This window comes from Protopterus annectens, chromosome 3.part1, assembly GCF_019279795.1.
Source record: "Protopterus annectens isolate FY-2018-M chromosome 3.part1, PAN1.0, whole genome shotgun sequence".
NCBI lineage: Eukaryota > Metazoa > Chordata > Ceratodontiformes > Protopteridae > Protopterus > Protopterus annectens.
In genome coordinates this window covers 1,505,536,236-1,505,555,055 of record NC_056732.1, presented here as the reverse complement: position 1 = coordinate 1,505,555,055, position 18,820 = coordinate 1,505,536,236, and the positions used below count along the sequence as shown (strand labels likewise).

The window sequence follows — 18,820 nt, the reverse complement described above, 5'->3', positions numbered from 1 at the left end:
CATTGTCACAGTCTGGAAACAATGATTCCTCTCATTCCCTCCCTACAACAGGAGTTTCTTTGGTGGGCAAAGACATGTCACCAGAACATGGGACGGTCTTTCGCTGTACCCCCTGCCAACCAAACCCTAACTACAGACACATCAGACTATGCTTGGAGGCCCACCTGGTGGGGAGATGCATTCAGGGCATATGGAGCCCAAAGCAAATGCATCTGCATATCAACCAGAAAGAGATATTAGCTGTTCAGAATGCCCTGACAGCCTTCAAGGACTTACTTCATCCAGGACAACTACTGATAAAGACAGACAACACCACGGTTATGTGGTACATAAACAAGCAGGGGGGGTACACATTCCTACCCCCTTTGCAGACTAGCCATGGCATTGTGGGACACAGCGACTTACCAAGTACATCTTCAAGCTCAATTCCTGCCAGGAAAACAAAAAACCCTGGCGGATGACCTAAGCAGAAATCTTATGAACCCTCATGAGTGGAAACTGGATCCACAAGTCTTCAACATGATAATAGAGAAATGGGGGAGCCTGGACATAGATCTATTTGCCTCCCCCCAGAATTATCAACTGGACAAATTCTGCACAAGAACTTATCATAGACATGCATGGAAAGTGGATGCTCTATCCTTCAGTTAGAAAAACCTATCAGTCTACGCCTTTCCTCCTCTGCCTCTTCTTCCCAAGGTCCTACTAAAGGTCAGACAGGAAAAACCAAAAATTATCCTAATTGCCCTGGACTGGCCTCGCCAGCACTGGTATCCAATTCTAAGGAATATGTCTCAACTCCCTCCTTGGGTACTTGCCACAAATACTTCATCTACTGTCTCAGCAGAACAGTCAAATTCTGCACAATCAGCTCCAAACTCTGAACCTGGCAGCATGGCTGATAATGTAATTATTCAAACAACACCTCTCAGTAAATCTGTGATGGATGTCATTTTGGAAGCCAGAAGGCCTAGTACTAGAAAATCTTATGCTGATAAATGGAAGAAATTCTGTGCTTGAAACCAAGCACAAGGGACTGACACAGCAAAGCCAATATTCCTCAGATTTTACAATACTTAACTGAGATGCTTGACAAGGGCCTGTCTTTTTCATCAATAAAAATCCATGCCTCTGCCATCTTGGCTCATTACAACACAGAGCCTCCCATCTTTTCTCATCCTCTGCTAAAACAGTATCTTAGAGGGGCCAAAATTTTAAGGCATCCCAGAAGATCACCATTTCCTGCATGGGACCTCAATTTTGTGTTGGAAAAGCTCACCCTGCCTCCATTTGAACCATCAGCTACTGCAGATGTAAAGTTTTTGTCTTGGAAAACAGCTTTCCTTCTGGCAATCACTTCAGCAAGAAGGGTTTCAGAACTACAGGCCCTCATGGCTGTGGAGCCTTTTATTATATTTTACCCAGACAGAGTGTCCCTCAGGACCAGCCCTTCCTTTATGCCTAAGGTGGTATCCAGTGTAGCTCTTAACCAAACTATTCACCTGCCAACTTTCTACCCAAATCCGCAGAACAAGGGGGAGCGGATTCTGCATTCCTTGGATGTACACAGACAAATAATTCTACTTAAACAGGACCAAATCTCTAAGAAAATCTGAGCAACTACTGGTGACATTTGCTGCAGGATCAGAGGAAAAGGCTGTTTCAAAGCAGACTATTTCAAAATGGATAAGTCACTGCATTTTTTTCTGTTATTTGCATCATGGTAAACCGGTGCCCAAGGGTATCAGGTCACATTCCACTAGGGCTGCATCTACCTCAGCAGCTTTTCTCAGAGGGGTGCCAACCAAAGATATTCTAGAAGCTGCTACTTGGAGCTCTCTTCATACTTTTACAAAGCATTATCATTTGCCTGTCTTCTCTAAGTCCAGGGCAGGCTTTGCCACTGCAGTTCTGCAGGGCCTTATAGCCGCTCTTAAGCCTATTTAGTTCCAGCCTCCCCATCCATAGCTTTGGGATTCTACCCAAATGTAATGACTGCAACAGTGAAACATGAAGAACATAGTACAGTTGTATACACTTACCATAAATGCAGATGTTCGAGTGTATTCACTGTTGCAGTCCAGGTTACCCACCTGCCATCCTCCTATTTTCTAGAACTTCTCTTTCCTTCACTATATTCTACAGCCATTGTGGTGTATTTGCTTTTAGATGAAGGTAAGGTCTATGTTGTTACAATTGCATTGTTATATTTTGTTATATATATATATATATATATATATATATATATATGTTTTTTTTTTTTGCTCCCCATTGGGGGGCACCTGACATCTGGGGCAAGAAAAACTAAAGAAAATGGCATCGGCTGCATGTTTTATACCCCTGACGACCTGACGTCATGGAAGAGGAGACAGCAACCGACACAGGACCAAAGACTTTGATATTCAGACCGACTGAGGGCAACCTGCCAGCAGATTACCCAAATGCAATGACTGCAACAGTGCATACACTCGAACATCTACATTTATGGTAAGTGTACACAACTGTACTTTCTCCTTTCTAATGCACACAAATTACCCAGAATTAAATACACTTTAAAAAGAAAAAAAAAATACAGCCCTTCCAGCTTGGAGCTAATGCTTCAGTTCAGTGGCAGCTCACATGTACTTTATGTATTTAACATCTGAGGTTATTCATGCTACAATGCAAGATTTCACCTGTTCTCTTGCGTCACGGTTGCTGTCTAATTGTTACTTCTCATCCTGGTGTAGAAGACCACTGTTTATTCCACATGTTCCTTTAGATTGCTAGTTATCATAGTTTCTTAACTTATTCTCTTTTTTATAAATTTGTATGTTTTAGAAAACCAAACCCTTTGTTAAATCTACATGTAGTACATCTGTTTACCTCAGTATTTACATAAACTCTACTAATATCCTGATGTGTTTTCATATGAGCTAGTCACTTCATAGCAACAAACTCACTCTGTAGTTGCTGCAGTACCACATACACTGTTTCATGTTATACAAAGATTTTGTATCTTTTCCTATCCTGTATACAGTGCAACTCCTGCCATGTTATACATTTAACTAGCAACATTCTTTCCCATGTGTTGCTTAATTTATGCAATAAACACCCAAAATATAATTCCCCCACGAGATATAGGAGTATTATAATTCGTATACATTTTTATGAAGATGACATGAAATTTAAGTAAAAAAAAAAACAACTTTTCATAAATGAAAAAAACACTTCAGTTACAGTCACATTTACATTCCATCTGTTTTTCTGTGCAGATGAAACAGAAATTGAGATTCATACTTCAGTTTGCTCACTAGTTTAACAAAGTCAGCATTTCTCAAACCTTCTTATGTTACTTCTCATACCTCAGCAGTCCAAAAAAATATCCATTATATAATGTAATATTTTGTACTTCTGCTACTTCTGTTTACACTCTTTGTCTTTGCTATCTGTCTGTCTTCAGCCATGACCAGTCAATCCATTCATTTACCATCACTGAGGCAAGGGCCTGCCCGAAGGGGCCAGCATTCAGACTTCCATCAGGAGTGCTTTGAGGTTTTTGAATTTAGATTCTGAAAAAGAGAAATCTGTGGTATCCCTCGAAATATCAAAAAAAAAGCAGTATGCAACCTATACTGGATCCAAAACAAACACAGAATAAACTTTGCAGTGTGGAGGGTGTGATGTTCACTTCCTGAATTATGTTATGCACTTAGTTCACAAAATAAAAATTGAACTGTAAAATATAACTGTAAAATACATGCTATAAAATAATCAAATAGAAAATAGTAGGTAGTCCACAGTTGAGTTAAAATGGAATATGGATATTCCAGGTTTAAGAAAAGGCAGGAATTGAATAATGTATGTAATTTTATTTAGATTATAAGATGGTTAAAAATATATCTGATGTGTAGTGTCTGAAAAAATGAACTTGTTAATATAGTTTGATTAATTTTGTATAAATGGAAGTTGGTCTATGTCACAATAAATATGTTTAAAAAAAAAGTATTGTGGGACCATCAGGCTATTTTTGCCTACAATAAATAATGCTAACAGCCCCTTAAAATGATTCAGGGGTATGAATACCCCATCTGACTGTAGATCAAGCTAGAGTAAAACCTTTTTCCACTTTCTAAGCCACTGTCATCCTTTAATGAAGTGAGAAAGAAATGAGCATGGTCAAAAATGTATACATCTGAAGTTGTTAATCTTCTTCCTATTCATCACTGATAGGGTTCGGTTCCGAGCCCTCGGAACCAAGTCGGCCTAATACCAAGCTCGGTTACACCAAAAACTCTCGAGCTAAGCTGCTACCCACAATGCCCTTCTCCCAGTTACCTCAGATCTCGTTTGCTGCACAGCCATAAAGCAGCGTTTCACCGAGCTCTCCAGCTAAGTGTTGTATTTTCTTAAAATTTATTGCATTTTGGAAATTTTTTCTCTTCTAACCTTTTTTTTCTACCTTGTTACCTATACCTAGCTCGGGTCTACTTTAATTAAAGGAAAGCGGAATCCGTTGAATATGAATCCGTCGACACATAAACAGCGAAACGCGGAAACATCGAACGCACTAAATAGCGAAATCAGAAATGTCGAATTATCATAGTTGGCCCTTCTGCGGTATAGCTCCGTAAGGTAAGTGTGCGATAGTTACGGACCTTAGGGTTAGGGTGCGTGTTAAGGTAAGTGCATAGATAGGTAATGTATGTAAGGTTTAGTGTAGGGTTTTGTTAAGTGTATGTGTGTGGAATATTTACTTTGTGTGGGTATAGTTCTGTAGGGTAAGTGTGCGGTAGTTATGGACCTTAGGGTTAGGGAGGGGGTTAAGGGTAGTGCATAGATAGTTGTGTATGTGGGGTTTATTGTAGGGTTACAAGTGGGGTTTTGGTGCTTTAATTTAGGGTTAGTAATAGGGTTTTGGTTAGTGTATGTATGTGTTTTTTGTTGTTGTGTTTGCGTAGGTAGTATGTTATGGGCGGTAGGGTTGGCTGACTATTGCGGTTTCGATGTTTAAATGTCCTGGTTTTGCGTGTTCGATGTTACCGTGTTTCGCTGTTTGTGTCGACAGATTTGTATTCGACGGATTCCGCTTTCATTTAATTAAAGTAGACCCCCTAGCTCTACCCACAGGTATCTTTCTCTTACCATCGTTGGTAAATGCCTTTCTTCTACCCTCGTGGTATTCTTAATACCATTGTTGGTATTTCTTCTTCTCTTTTTATAACCTTTTGGATTGTTGAATTGTATACTGGATATGTCTGATAAAAAAGGGACTTCGGGGTTCAAACATTGCACTTCCTGCAATGGCAAACTCCCCAACAGCGACTTACATGATGATTGTGTCTTTTTTGTATTGTCTGGGGGTTTCCCACTTGTCTGTGAAACCACCTTGCCAAATTTGTCTCAGTTTCAGTCAGTGGACGCTGACTGGAAGAAAAAATAAGCTTATTTTGAAAGGCCTGATTTCCCCACCTTTTTCAGAGTCTTCTGTGTCGGAGGTCTAAACCCCTCCATCGAAGGACAAGAAACGTCCTCATTCTGATCCCTCTTCACCGGCTGGTGATAAGAGTAAACCTCACAAGCATAAGGCCCACAAGTCTTCTACGAAGCAGAAGATTACTCCCTCGGCTCCGACTACTTCGGTTCCGAGTTCAGCTCCAGTGGCCTCTGCGGACATTGCTATGACTTCCACGTCAGCACCACCTTTGCCACCGACTTCTATGGTTCCAAGTGTGGTAACGGCTCCAGCCTTATTGCCTTCTGTAACCTCAGCACCGACTTCACCCCTCTCTGCTCCAAAGTCGGTCCTGACTATCTCTTTGGAGTCGATAATGACTTCCACTCCAGCTATCCCCTCAGCTCCGAGCCCTTTCTCAGCACCAATAGTGCCTCTTCTGCCTGTCTCAAAGTTGGAATCTTTGGTGCCGACCTTTCCTACACCAGGGAACCAGTACTCCCTGTCTTTGGACCCGTTTTCAAGACAAGCCTTTTTTGGATCGACCTGACTCCCCCTTCGGAGTGTCGGTAAGGTCTACCAGGAGTCTATCTGAATTGGATGTGGTGCATCTGTGCGATCAGCTGTTGACAGCCAGAGGAATTACACATTTTCCAAAGACCCATCCCACTCCTGGTTTTGGGTCCGTTTGCATCCATGACTCTCGCTTATTCTCCCCCCCCTTGGATCCTTCGGTTCCGAGGCTCGTCCTTGGTGGGAACCCTTTCCTTGGCGCCGACAGTGACTCTCTCTGAGGCTTCGAGCCCCCCCCCCCCTTTGGGTTTCAGTTCCTTCGGAACCATCCCTTCCTCAATCTCCTGCTTAGGGGGTGGAACCCTCGGCTCCCAGTACAGTTCCAGGTTTTTCATCAGTTCCATCTTTGGATCCAGGGGCAATACCCGCCTCGGTTTTGATTGAGGCTCCGTCCCGGGGAGCGGGCCACATGGAGCGGGGTGTGATCCTGGTTTCTGAGATTGTCTTCCTCGGTTCCAGGCTCCCATTCCTCTTTGGGCGGACCGGCTTTCTGGGTGATGGAGAGGGTGCTTGCTGCTGGAAACGTTCCTTCTACATCGGACCTTCCCTGTGAGCTACAGCTATCACTGGCCACCTCCCCAGGACACCGAGAACGCAAGCCTCGGGAAACCCCTGTACAGGGTAATCTCCCTTCCGAGTCTTCTTCAGACATTCCCACTGAAGAACCCCCTTGGAAGAGGCCGTGTAAGAGGAAACACCTGGACTCCCTGGAGGAGTCCCTCACTGAGGATACGGATTACGATGATGGGGAAGGGTCCCCACAGTCACCCCCTGATGATGTCCCCTTTGGGGACATCCTGGAAATATTGAAGCAGAGGGGTGACTGGAAGCCCTCCAATCCTTCCTCGGAGGAGTCTCTATTCCTGCAGGCTTTCCGCTGTCGGCCCTCTACTTCTTGGGTGACCCCACCTGCCGATGAGTTAGTCCAGCTCATCGTGAAGTGTGCATGGAAGAACCCTGATTCTGTTGAGGCCATTCTCCGGAGACCAGACAAGATACTCTCCCCACCAGCGGAACAGCCCCATTGGTCTAGAGGCTAGCCAGTAGAAGCTATGGTGGTGGCGGCGGCCGCCACAAAAAAGGACCTTGCGGAGGAAAGTCCTGCTGTCCACCCACGCAACAGAGAGTCCCGGGCGGTGGACAGATTAGGGAAGTGAGTATTTGCCTCAGCGACCTTTGCAATCAGGTCTCTGAATTATGTGGCACATTTTACAAGGCTCCAAAGGGATCTCATTTCCGAGCTGTCTGGAACTCTCGTGGGTCAAGTTTCTGACGGGGCACGCGATAAAGTTGCTTCTCAGCTTGCTACCCTAGAGTCGATTTCCAAATCGTCCATGAAGTTGCTGTCCCACGCAACTGAAGGGGCAGCTAGAGCTGCAGGTGCAGGTGTAGTTATGAGATGCCATGCCTGGATGCACATTTGTGATCTTGCGGACTCCTTCTTGAATGCCTCTATCGAACCATCCGCTTTGTTCGGTTCCAAAGTGAAAGACACATTAGCCAGGTGCGAGCAAAATGGAAAAACCTTGTCTGCCATTGGCCTATGTTTTTCCAAACCTCAGCGCTCTTTCTCCAGGAACCAGAGGAGTGGAAAGATATGACACAAAAAATCTCAAGGCCCTTTCCGCAGTGCACATAATGAGGATTCCCCCAGATGCAGAAGGGGTTCCAGTAGTGGAAGATGCCCCTTTAGGGGCAGAGGGGGTCCCCAAAACCAGGACTCCAGGAATTCTTTCTCTGGACAACCTTATCAGTGCTCCTGGAGCGCTGCCCAATTGCTTTCCTCTGGAATCAGTTGGGGCTCATTTTTTCTGTGCGCCAAGCTGCCTGGCAGTCTATTACAAATGATCAGTGGGTGCAGAGCATAATTTCCAGAGGTTATTACATCCCTCTAATTTCTTACCCAAAACCTCCAAAATGCCTTCCCGATGTTCCACCCAGTCAAAGGGAAGAGGCAGCTTCAGCGATAAGAAAGCTGTGTCAAAAACGAATCATCCAGCAAGTCCCCCCAGACCAGTGCAGATCCGGTTTCTACTCAAGATTCTTTTTGGTGCCAAAAACGACTGGAGCCTAGAGACCTATTTTGGATCTCAGCCAACTAAACAAATCAGTGGTTCAAACCAAATTCCGCATGGTCACGATACAATCCATTCTCCCTTTTCTTCGGGAGGGTGTGTGGATGTGCTCGATAGACCTCCGGGATGCGTATTACCACATCAAAATGGACAAGTGCTCCAGGAGTCTCCTTCGCTTCTGTCTGGGAGCCAATCATTACCAATTTAGAGCCCTGCCATTCGGTCTCTCGACGGCCCCCAGAGTGTTCACAAAATGCCTAGCAGTGGTAACAGTTCATCTGAGACTCCAGGGATTCCTGGTGTTTCCATATCTAGACGATTGGCTCCTCTCTGCCCCCACCAAGCGCCTACTGGTCATGGCCCTCCACTACACTCTAGCACTAGTGGAGTTTCTAGGCATCACAATACACTGGGAAAAATCCAATCTTCATCCTACCCAACAATTGAAATTTATAGGAGCAGTATTCAATACTCAAACAAACCAGGTCTCTCTCCCACCTCACAGACTTCAGAGGTAAGATTACAAGTGATACTCTGTCGAAGGAAGGTGTCAGCAAGAGAAGTTCTACAAGTTCTGGGGTCTATGGCGGCAGCCATCCCAGTTGTTCCCCTGGCAAGATGAGATTGTCACAATGGCTCCTTTTGTCCCAGTGGGTATCCAGTCTTCATCCTCTAAACTCACAGATCCTCATCACCAATTCCTGCAAGCAAGATCTTCTTTGGTGGATGAGAACAGATGAAAATATTTGGTTCCGCCCCTTCCGGACTCCTCAACCCTATGCCAGGATGACCACGGATGCTTCTCTGATAGGGTGGGGGGGCCATTTTCAGGGAAAGACGGTCCAAGGCACGTGGTCCAGCTTGGAGGCCAACTTGCATATCAACGTCCTGGAGTTGAGAGCGGTGCTGTTAGCGTTGCAGGCACTTCATTCGCTCCTTCTGTTGAGAACGATTGCAATCCAGTCAGACAATATGTCTGTAGTCTGGTACATAAACAGGAAGGGACCAAATCCTACCCCCCATGTCAAGAGGACATGAGAATTTGGCATTGGGCGATAGCTTCCAACTGCTTTCTGATAGCAGCGCATATCGTGGAGAGCACCAACGTGATTGCGGACAGGCTGAGCAGATGCATCCTCCATCCACATGAGTGGTCTCTCAACCTGAACGTGATGGCAGAAATCTTCAGCCGTTGGGGCCAGCCTTTCTGTGATCTTTTTGCTTCCCCTTCAAACAAAAAAATGCAGCAGCTACTTTGCCCTTTTTCCCCCAGACGGGGAATCAGCGAGAGATGCTTTGACTCACGATTGGCCCGCGGGTCTCCTCTATGCTTATCCTCCGATACCTTTGATACCCCTATTTCTAAAGAAGGTAATTTGGTTGAGATGCAAAGTGATCCTCATTGCCCCTTTCTGGCCTCGACAAGTATGGTTCCCCTTTCTCCAGCCTCACCTGTTACAACCACCTTGGATCCTGGACACTCATCAGGACCTAATATCTCATCCACAAGGGTTACCTTCCCCAAATCTGCCCACTCTAAAGCTGACAGCTTGGTGTCTCCACTTCCGTTAGTCACCAGGCAGGAAACCCTCTCCCCAATTGTCCGCGATATTATTCTGACCTACCATAAACCATCCACCAGAAAACTCTACAAAGACAAATGGAAGAGGTTCACTATCTGGTCTAATAATCAGATGCTAGACCCTTTTTCAACTCCTAAAGCTACTATACTTCAGTGCCTTTCCGAGTTGTTTGACAGTGGGGCATCAGCCTCTACTATTTGAGTCCATTTAGCAGCTATCTCCAATTTTCATAATGGCTCAGATGGCGTTCCTCTTATTTCCACTCACCTTTGCAAGACTTTTCTCAATGGAGTTTTCCATAGCAGACCCCCTGTCAGGCAACCTGTAGAGACATGGAATCTCTCTCTGGTACTACATCTCTCTCTCTCTGCCCCCTTTTGAGCCTGCTGTTATGTGATCTTAAATTCCTGTCATGGAAATCTTTGTTTTTGGTAGTGGTCACATCAGCCAGATGGATATCTGAGTTACAAGTCTTATGCATCAAGAGCCTGTATCTAATCTTCCATAAAGTCAGAGTATCTCTTCGTACTAATCCATCCTTTCTCCCCAAAGTGGTGTCTGACTTCTCTATTAATCAGTCCATTGAACTTCCTGTGTTTTTTCCAAATTATTCCAACAAGGGAGAGTACTGTCTAAATTCATTCATTCTACATTTCTACTTGGACAGGACTAAGTCTTTCCGCAAGTCGGATCAACTTTTCATCTCTTTTTCTGGTCCAAGAATGGGATGTGCTGTATCAAAAGTTACTTTGTCAAAATGGCTCAGAGATTGTATTACTTTTTCATACTCCCTAGCGAATGAATCTAAACCTGTTCATATCAAAGCTCATTCAACGAAAGACATCACAACATGGATGACATTTGGGCTAAACCCCATACTTTCATCAAACATTACAAATTGGACTTGGTCTCCAGAGGAAGAGCGGCCTTCGGCTCAATGGTTCTCAGGAATGTTCTTCCATAAGGGCCACCCGGTTTCTCCAAGTAGCTTGGGATTCTGTCCCATCAGTAATGAATAGGAAGAAGATTAACAACTTCAGATAAAGAAGTTATATCTTACCGTAACATTCCATCTGAGTTGTTGATCTTCTTCCAGTCATCACACCCTCCCTCAGTCCCCCACCAGAGGCTCCTGGTGGATCTTCTGGGTCCTTGTGGTGTTTTCAGGGTGTCTGCGCAGAAATGGCCTCTGTTTTTTCTGATTTCTTCTATATGTTGCATGCAAACTCAATCTGAGGTAATTGTGGGTAGCAGCTTAGCTCGAGAGTTTTTGGTGTACACAAGCTTGGTATTAGGCCAACTTGGTTCCAAGGGCTCGGAACCGAACCCCATCAGTGATGACTGCAAGAAGATCAACACCTCAGATGGAACGTTATGGTAAGACATAACTTCTTTTTATGTTGTGTTTTGATCTTTTCTGTGTTAGCAATGCCCATTTTATTTTATTTTATTTTATTTAACATTTGTTTACCAGGAAAGTCCGACTTGGAACGCAGCCAATTTTCAGTGAAGGCCCGGGGAGAAACGCTGTAGATGCATGTCTTTGTAACGTGGGAGGAAACTGGAGTACCCAGTGAAAACCCACATGAACGCAAGGAGGACATGCAGACCCCACACAGAAGGCACTCCAGCTGATAATCGAACCAGAGAACCTCTTGCTGTGAGGCGACAATGCTACCGCTGCACCACTGCGCCGTCCATTTGCTGAGACATTTTGTGATCTTCAACAGTAGAAACTTGGAAACACTCAAAGTATGTGATCTTGACATTCATTTATGTTTCATAATTTAAATGCTTGATTTTGAGAGAATCGTTTGCAGAATTACTGAGTTTTAATCAGTATTTTCCATTTATTTGTCTTTTGTGGAACATAGCACTTTTTAGCAAGCTTGACTGGATTAATACAAGAAAATGTAATAGTAGTATAAGAAAGCATTTCTGAATGTTAGTGTGTGAACACTTCTTTAAAATGAACTTTTTGTATACCCTTGCTAACTACGTTTAATCCTACAAGGTCTATTTTACATATTTTTGTTTGTAGGAATAAAAAGTTTTATATGAGAAAAATGATCTCTAATATAGTGTTGTACATTTTACTCTGCAGACCTTGGGCTGAGTGTGGTAGTCAACTTGCAGAAATTGCAACATCTCAATCTGTCAGCTTGCACAAAATTGACTGATAGTTGCATGCAGTACCTCACAGGTAAGTAGAAATTCTTGCTTAATGGACTATGATGAGAAAGTGGCTGTTCCTTGCATAAACCATGTCTATATCATTTTTTGTTTCGTTTGCTGTTTTTGCTCCCTTGGGCATTATGTTTTCACCGAAGGGTCTAAAACTGGGGCTGTACCAAAATGTCATTTTTAGCTGGTTTATACACAGGTGTATGAAGAGGTTAAGTGAAAATATGAATCTTAATAGATTCTGTACCACATACACATGTTAGGTTTAATAATAAAAGATGTTAGATCTTGGTAATCAGTGGGTTTACACCAGCAGCTTGTAAGCTGCATTTGATTGGTATGTTTTTTTTTTGTGTTTTGTTTTGTTTTAAACAGGACTGCTACTGGCTAGAAGAAAAGCTGATTTTCAAATGTAACTTACATTTGGACTGAGGGTTTAAATGGGTGTGATAAAGTCATGTTACATTGTCTACCACTGAATATAAGAAGGAAAAGAAGTGGCATCAAGTCTTATGTTGATGAGAAACTTCTTGACTTTAAGTCGCCAACATTCAACTTGGTGATTAGTGTTTGATACAAAAAATACTGCAGGTACAGTTGCAGATGTTCTTTGTGTTTAACTGTTGCAGTCATCACACTTGGGTTATCCTGCCAGGGGTAGCCCTCAGTCGGCCCGAATACCAGAGGCTTAGTATTTCTGCGTCGGTTGCTGTCGCTCCAGGACTGATGTCAGGTCGTCAGTGGTATAAAATCAGGCAGCCAACACCATTACATCAGTCTTTCTTGCCGAGGAGCCCAAAGCAGAAGCAGTTTGCACGAGTGCCAGTTGTCCGCTACCTGAGTTTTCATTTCCGAATTTGAAGTTGAGGTCTTCTAAAACTAAGTACCCCGTTGGGGATCCTTTTTTCTTGCTCTAACCGATGTCAGAAAAAGTTAACAATTGTCTCACCTGTGGAAAGCAAATACCACTCTGAGATTTCCATTCATACTGTGTCACCTGTTTAGGCCCAGACCACGACGTCCCTCGCTGTCAATTTTGTGCTTTGTTCAATGCCAGAACTATACGTCATCGGGCCCTTATCGTAGCTAAATACTTTCACTCTTGATCTCCGTATTCCGAAATGGCTTTGGCAAGCCATCTGACTACCGATCTTCCGAAAAAAACATAAGGATAAAGACAGAGACAGACCGCACAGGTCTAAAACTGCTGACGATGCTTCCGTTAAGCTAGTCACCAGTTCATCGGTAGTCAGTGAGGTGCTTTCGCAGCCCCTGATGGCCACTCTGTGGATTCGCAGGCTGCTACCGAGACCCGTTCGGAGTCTGGTATGCCACGAGACCCTTCTTTGACTAAGGATCCTTCGGATGTCTCTACCTTGGATGGGTCCTGAGCTGCTGAGCAGGCACCAGCTTCCGAGGAAGTTCTTCGCATTACCGATACTCGACACAAACCGACAACTTCTTTCGCGTCTTCAGTTCTTTCTAAAACTACTGAGTTTCTAAGGCCCAGATTACGATTTATGCCTAAAAAAACAACGTCCCAAGCTCAAGCACCTGCTTCCATGCCTCAGTCTCAAATGCTTAAAATGGCAGAAGACCTTATGCTGATTAGGGGAAGCCAGCCTACCCCCTCTAAACGAAAAATTGACTTGTCACCAACAGCCTTATTTGACCAGGAGTCCGACGACTCTGAAGTTTCTGATTTTGAAGACATGCCCTTGTGCTCCTATGAGGATTCAGATGCAGAGGGATCCATTCCTTCTGGCTCTCCTCCAGAGGATTTTTCTTTTGGTGAAACCCTACATACTTTGAGAGAGCATTTCCATTGGGAAGTCAGGATTATCCTCAATCCAAAAAGAGACTTGGGGAATTTTTAGATTTACCACAACACAGACCCTTAGCTATTCCTCCTGTCTTGGATGTTGTGGATGATGTTTTCATGGAGTCCAGTTTAACTCATGGCACCCTATCACCTGCTCCCAGGAAACCTGACAGGTACTACAGAGTCCCTGACTCACAGACATCCTACTGCTGACTCAGAGGTCATCTCCCAAGGACCTAAAGGAATAAAAGCAACCACAGCTAAGAATCCCACCTCTATAGACAGAGATCCCTGAGCTTTAGACAGATGGGGTAAAAAAGTTTACACTTCTGCAACTCTTCCCATTAGTGCTTTAAATTGTCAGTTCCACATGTTGAAATACCAGCAACATACAATGGAACTTCTTAAACAAAAATTATCTACCTTTCCAGCTTGTGCAGAAAATCAAGAATTACAGGAGTTTATGCATTCTGCAAGCCAAGTTACTAAGCACACCCTGCAATGTCGGTTTGATGCCCTAGAAGCCTGCTCTCCATGATGGCAATACAGCCTGTGCCTGCAGACCAGATAGGCCAAGGTTTCTATTCCAGACTTTTCCTGGTACCCAGGAAAGAGGGCACCTGGCCCCCAATCCTAGATCTATCAATTCTAAACACCTTCCTGGTGATACCAAAATTCAAAATGCTCACCCTCCAGCAGCTTCTTCCTTTGTTATCCAAAGATGCTTGGTTAGCCACCCTAGACCTAAAAGAGGCCTATCTACACATCCCAGTCAGGGACTTTTGCAGGAAATATCTACGTTTCAGGGCAGGATCTATACGTTATCACTTCTCTGCACTTCCCTTTGGCTTATCACTGATCCTAGAGTTTTCACAAAATGCCTGGCTCCAGCCATTGCTTTTTGCAGACAAAGAAATATTCAAATTTACCCCTACTTGGACGACTGCCTGATCTGACCTCACTGGGGTACACTATAAACGAAAAGAAATCCAAACTAGTCCCCAGTCAAAAAATTGTATTCCTGGGAGCAAGCGTGGACACAGCATCCCAGATGGCATTCCTTACTCCAGAAGAACAAGCCTACCTGACAGGCTACTTCTCTCAACTAGCCACCAGAACCCAGTTATCCACAAGGAAAATCCTGCAAACTCTAGGATTCATGGCTTTCTGCATTCTACTAATTCCATATACCAGACTGCATGTGAGGAAACTTCAGTGGTACTTAAAAAGCCTTTGGTGTAAACATTCTCAGGACCTGGAAACTATCATACCTGTGATACCTTGTCTAAGGAAAGATTTTCTTTGATGTGCAGCAGCATGAAACCACAACAAGGGCCTTCCCTTTTCACAACTCCATGCTGCCCAGACCCTAGCCACAGACGCATCAGACTATGCCTGGGGTGCACATCTGGACAGCTGGTGCATTCAGAGCCACTGGAGCCCAAATCAGATACATCTGCACATCAGCCAAAAAGAGATGGTAGCTGTTCAGCATGCTCTGACAGCTTTCAGACCCCTACTCTCTCTGGGGGCCTCTCCTAATCAAAACAGACAACACCACAGTGATGTGGTACATCAACAAGCAGGGAGGAACCCACTCTTACCCACTGTGCAGGCTAGCCATAACCCTTTGGCACATGGCTTCAGCCATGCAACTTCACCTGCTAGCACAATTCCTGCCAGGCAACCAAAACTCTATGGCAGACAACTTAATCAGAAATCTGCTAGACCCACACGAGTGGCAATTAAACTGCATCACCTTCAGCCTCGTAACCTAGAAGTGGGGTACCCCGAAGGTGGACCTATTTGCCTCCCTCAACAACCACCAGCTCAGCAAATTCTGCAACAGGGAACCTCACAGCAAGGCCTGGAAAGTGGATGCCCTATCCTTCCAATGGGTAAACCTCTCGATCTGTGCATTTCCCCCTCTACCTCTTCTTTCAAGTGTATTACCCGAAATAAGGGAGGAAAAACCAAGAGGAATCCTGATTGCCCCAGACTGGCCACACCAACACTGGTACCCACTACTGCGCAGTCTGTTACGATTGCCTCCATGGCACCTTCCTCAGATCCCAACTCTTCTGACCCAGCAGAAGGGAGAATTCTTGCATCCACAATTGCAGACCCTAAACCTGGCAGCCTGGCTTATTCCTTGACCTCTCCTCCAATGGCCAGCCTAAGTAAGCAAGTCCTGGACATTGTACGCGAAGCCAGATGTCCCAGCACTAGAAAATCCTGTGCTGACAAGTGGAAAAGGTATTGCTCCTGGACCAAGGCTAAAGGAGCTGAACCAGCACAGCCCCCCTTACCTCGTATCCTGGATTACCTAGCAGACCTACTTCACAGGGGCCTATCCTTCTCTTCTATTAAAATTCATGCCTCTGCCATCTTTGCTCATTACAGCGTAGAGCCACCTCTCTTTTCTTATCCTCTCATCAAGCAGTTTCTTAGAGGGGCTAACAACTTAAGGCCGACAGGAGAGCCCCTACCCCTGCTTGGGACCTTAACTTTGTGTTGGGAAAGCTCACGCTACCACCTTTTGAGCCTGCAGCTTCAACAAAGTTGAAATTTCTCTCTTGGAAAACAGCCTTGCTTCTGGTCATCACCTCAGCTAGAAAGAGTGTCTGAGCTACAAGCAGTCGTGGCTGTGGACCTTTCATCATTTTCCATGCTGACAGGTTCTCCCTCAGGACTAACCCAACTTTCATGCCTAAGGTGGCATCCAGTGTGGCTCTCAAGCAATCTATTGATTTGCTCACCTTTTTCCCTAAGCCTCAAAATAAAGGGGAAAGGATCTTGCACTCTTTAGATGTGCACAGACAGCTCAGATTCTACCTGGATAGGACTAAGCCTTTTAGGGAAACTGACCAGTTACTAGTCAGCTTTGCAGCAGGGGCAAAGGGCAAGGCCATATCCAAACAAACCATTTCCAAATGGATTGCACACTGCATCCATTTCTGTTACAAACACCACGGGAAACCACCCCTGGAGGGGGTCAGGACACATTCCACTATGGCTCCTTCCACCTCTGCAGCTTTTCTCAGAGGGGTTCCTACCAGGGACATCCTGGATACTGCAACATGGAGTTCTGTTCACACCTTCACCAAACATTACCACCTGCCTCTCTTTTCCAAATCCAGGGCAGGCTTTGCAACCACAGTCCTGCAGGGCATACTAGCCAGTCCAAACAATTCTTGGCTACCTCCACCCTTTACTTCAGCTTTGGGAATCCACCCAAGTGTGATGACTACAACAGTGAAATACGAAGAACATAGTACAGTTGTGTACACTTACCATAAATGTAGATGTTCAACTGTATTCATCCCCTTGTCTCTCCCTCACTCTCTCTCTCTCTCTCTCCCCCTCCCTCCCTCTCTCTTACTCACTCATTACAGTGATATGTGGTATTTAGTTTCTGCTGGTGGCGTTCTTCCACCATAACCTAGCTCCCAGTTTGGGGGCTCCTGACATTTGGGGCAAGAAAAACTGATGTAATGGCATTGGCTGACTGATTTTAATAAACTGATGACCTGACGTCAGTCCTGGAGCGATAGCAACCGGCGCAGAAATACTAAGCCTCTGGTATTCGGGCCGACTGAGGGCTACCCTTGACAGGATAACCAAGTGTGATGACTGCAACAGTGAATACACTCGAACATCTCCATTTATGGTAAGTGTACACAACTGTATTTTTCTGGTTGTACTGTAGCAATGAGGGGATATATGTTCTCTTTTTTTTCCTTTTTCTTTCCTCCTGCAGTTGTGCAATTGGAGAGTTAAAAATATGGGGATTATGGATACTACTAGATAGTAATCTTCTCCGTACCATAGTTGGTATTTCTTTTACCCTTTTATCACGGTAATTCCTTATTAAATTACCATTGGTGGTAAATTACTTCTTTTTTCCTTTTTCCTTATATGTATATATATAAAAAAAGTTACCGTTGCTGTTGATTTTCTCTACTGATTTACTTTTCTGTTTCTTGTCATTGCACTGCCAGTTCTGTCTGCTATGTCAGATAAACCGACAGGTTTTAAGAAATGCACTTCTTGTGGGCATAAAATTCCAAATTTGGATGTCCACAAGGAGTGCGTTTATTATCTCGGAGCCAGTCACTTGGATACAAATTGTTCTATTTGTTCTACTTTCAATCCTAGGTCCCTGGCTGACTGTTGCAGTAAGCTGATATTAAAAGGACTTCTAGCAGCTACTTCAGCTCCTTCTTCTGGGGTTCAACCCCGTGCTAAACATATGAAGTTAGCTCCATTGGAGCACAGAAAATTCTGTTCATTGAAGCCCTCCAGGACTTTGTTGGATCCACCTCTTAAAACTCGATTCTTTCAGATCAAAAGACCTATCTTTGGATCTGATATCCTCTGATCCTAAACCATTGGATCCTATAGTCATATCAGCCAGTCCAATGGCACCGATCTCAGATCCCACATCCTTGGATCCAAAACCTGGCACTTCACAAAGAACTCATACAGCAGAGTATGTCATTAAGCCAATTTCTCCTACTTTGCATTCTCCATTGTTGCAAACACCTGAAAGACACTCAAGACCAAAATCCACTACATCCTCCAGAAGTTTATCAGAAGCGAATGTGGATAGGATAATGCGAAAATTTCTCAGAGCTCAGATCCAGATGGTGGTCATACCGACTCTATCCCTTATTGAATCCATGAGTCTTCCTTCGACGTCCCATACTATACTCTCTCCTTCTCTGATCTGTCCAGCTGTTTCAGAGCCCCAGGATCTGAAGCCTCGGGAGGTTCGGAGTCAGATCTGAAGACAATCTCTTCTTCTATTCTGATGATATCCCTGACTAGTTCCATTCCGATACCCTCAGATTGGAATGGGTCTTGGAGCCAAATTGTTGGCGCCAGATCCGTGGAGCTGGGATTGACTCTGATGTTGTCTGATATGTCTCTGTCCCTAGGAGCCTTGGTCCTGGGCAGTTTGGTTCCATTCTCGAGGCACAAATCCAGGAGTGGTCATGATCTACCTGTGCAGAGAGTTTCAGCTCTGACTCAGATGGTTGCGGCTTCCTTTGATCCATGTTCCTTTGAGATAGTGGAAGGGACCTTTTCTCTTCCTAGAGAATCACCTTCTCATTTTTCAAATCCAGTCCCATTTCACTCATCTGCT

The 18,820-nt window shown here is 44.5% G+C and overlaps 1 protein-coding gene across 5 annotated transcripts in view; it reads left to right on the top strand.

Moving 5' to 3' along the window:
• The window catches only part of LOC122798540, a 1,608,245-nt gene that overhangs the window by 1,022,635 nt on the left and 566,790 nt on the right, over positions 1 to 18,820 (top strand). For all 5 annotated transcript variants that reach the window (XM_044067582.1, XM_044067581.1, XM_044067580.1 and 2 more), the window contains one exon: positions 11,770 to 11,868. In XM_044067582.1, coding sequence (XP_043923517.1) covers positions 11,770 to 11,868 — 99 coding nt within the window. The remainder of the gene's footprint in view (positions 1 to 11,769; positions 11,869 to 18,820) is intronic.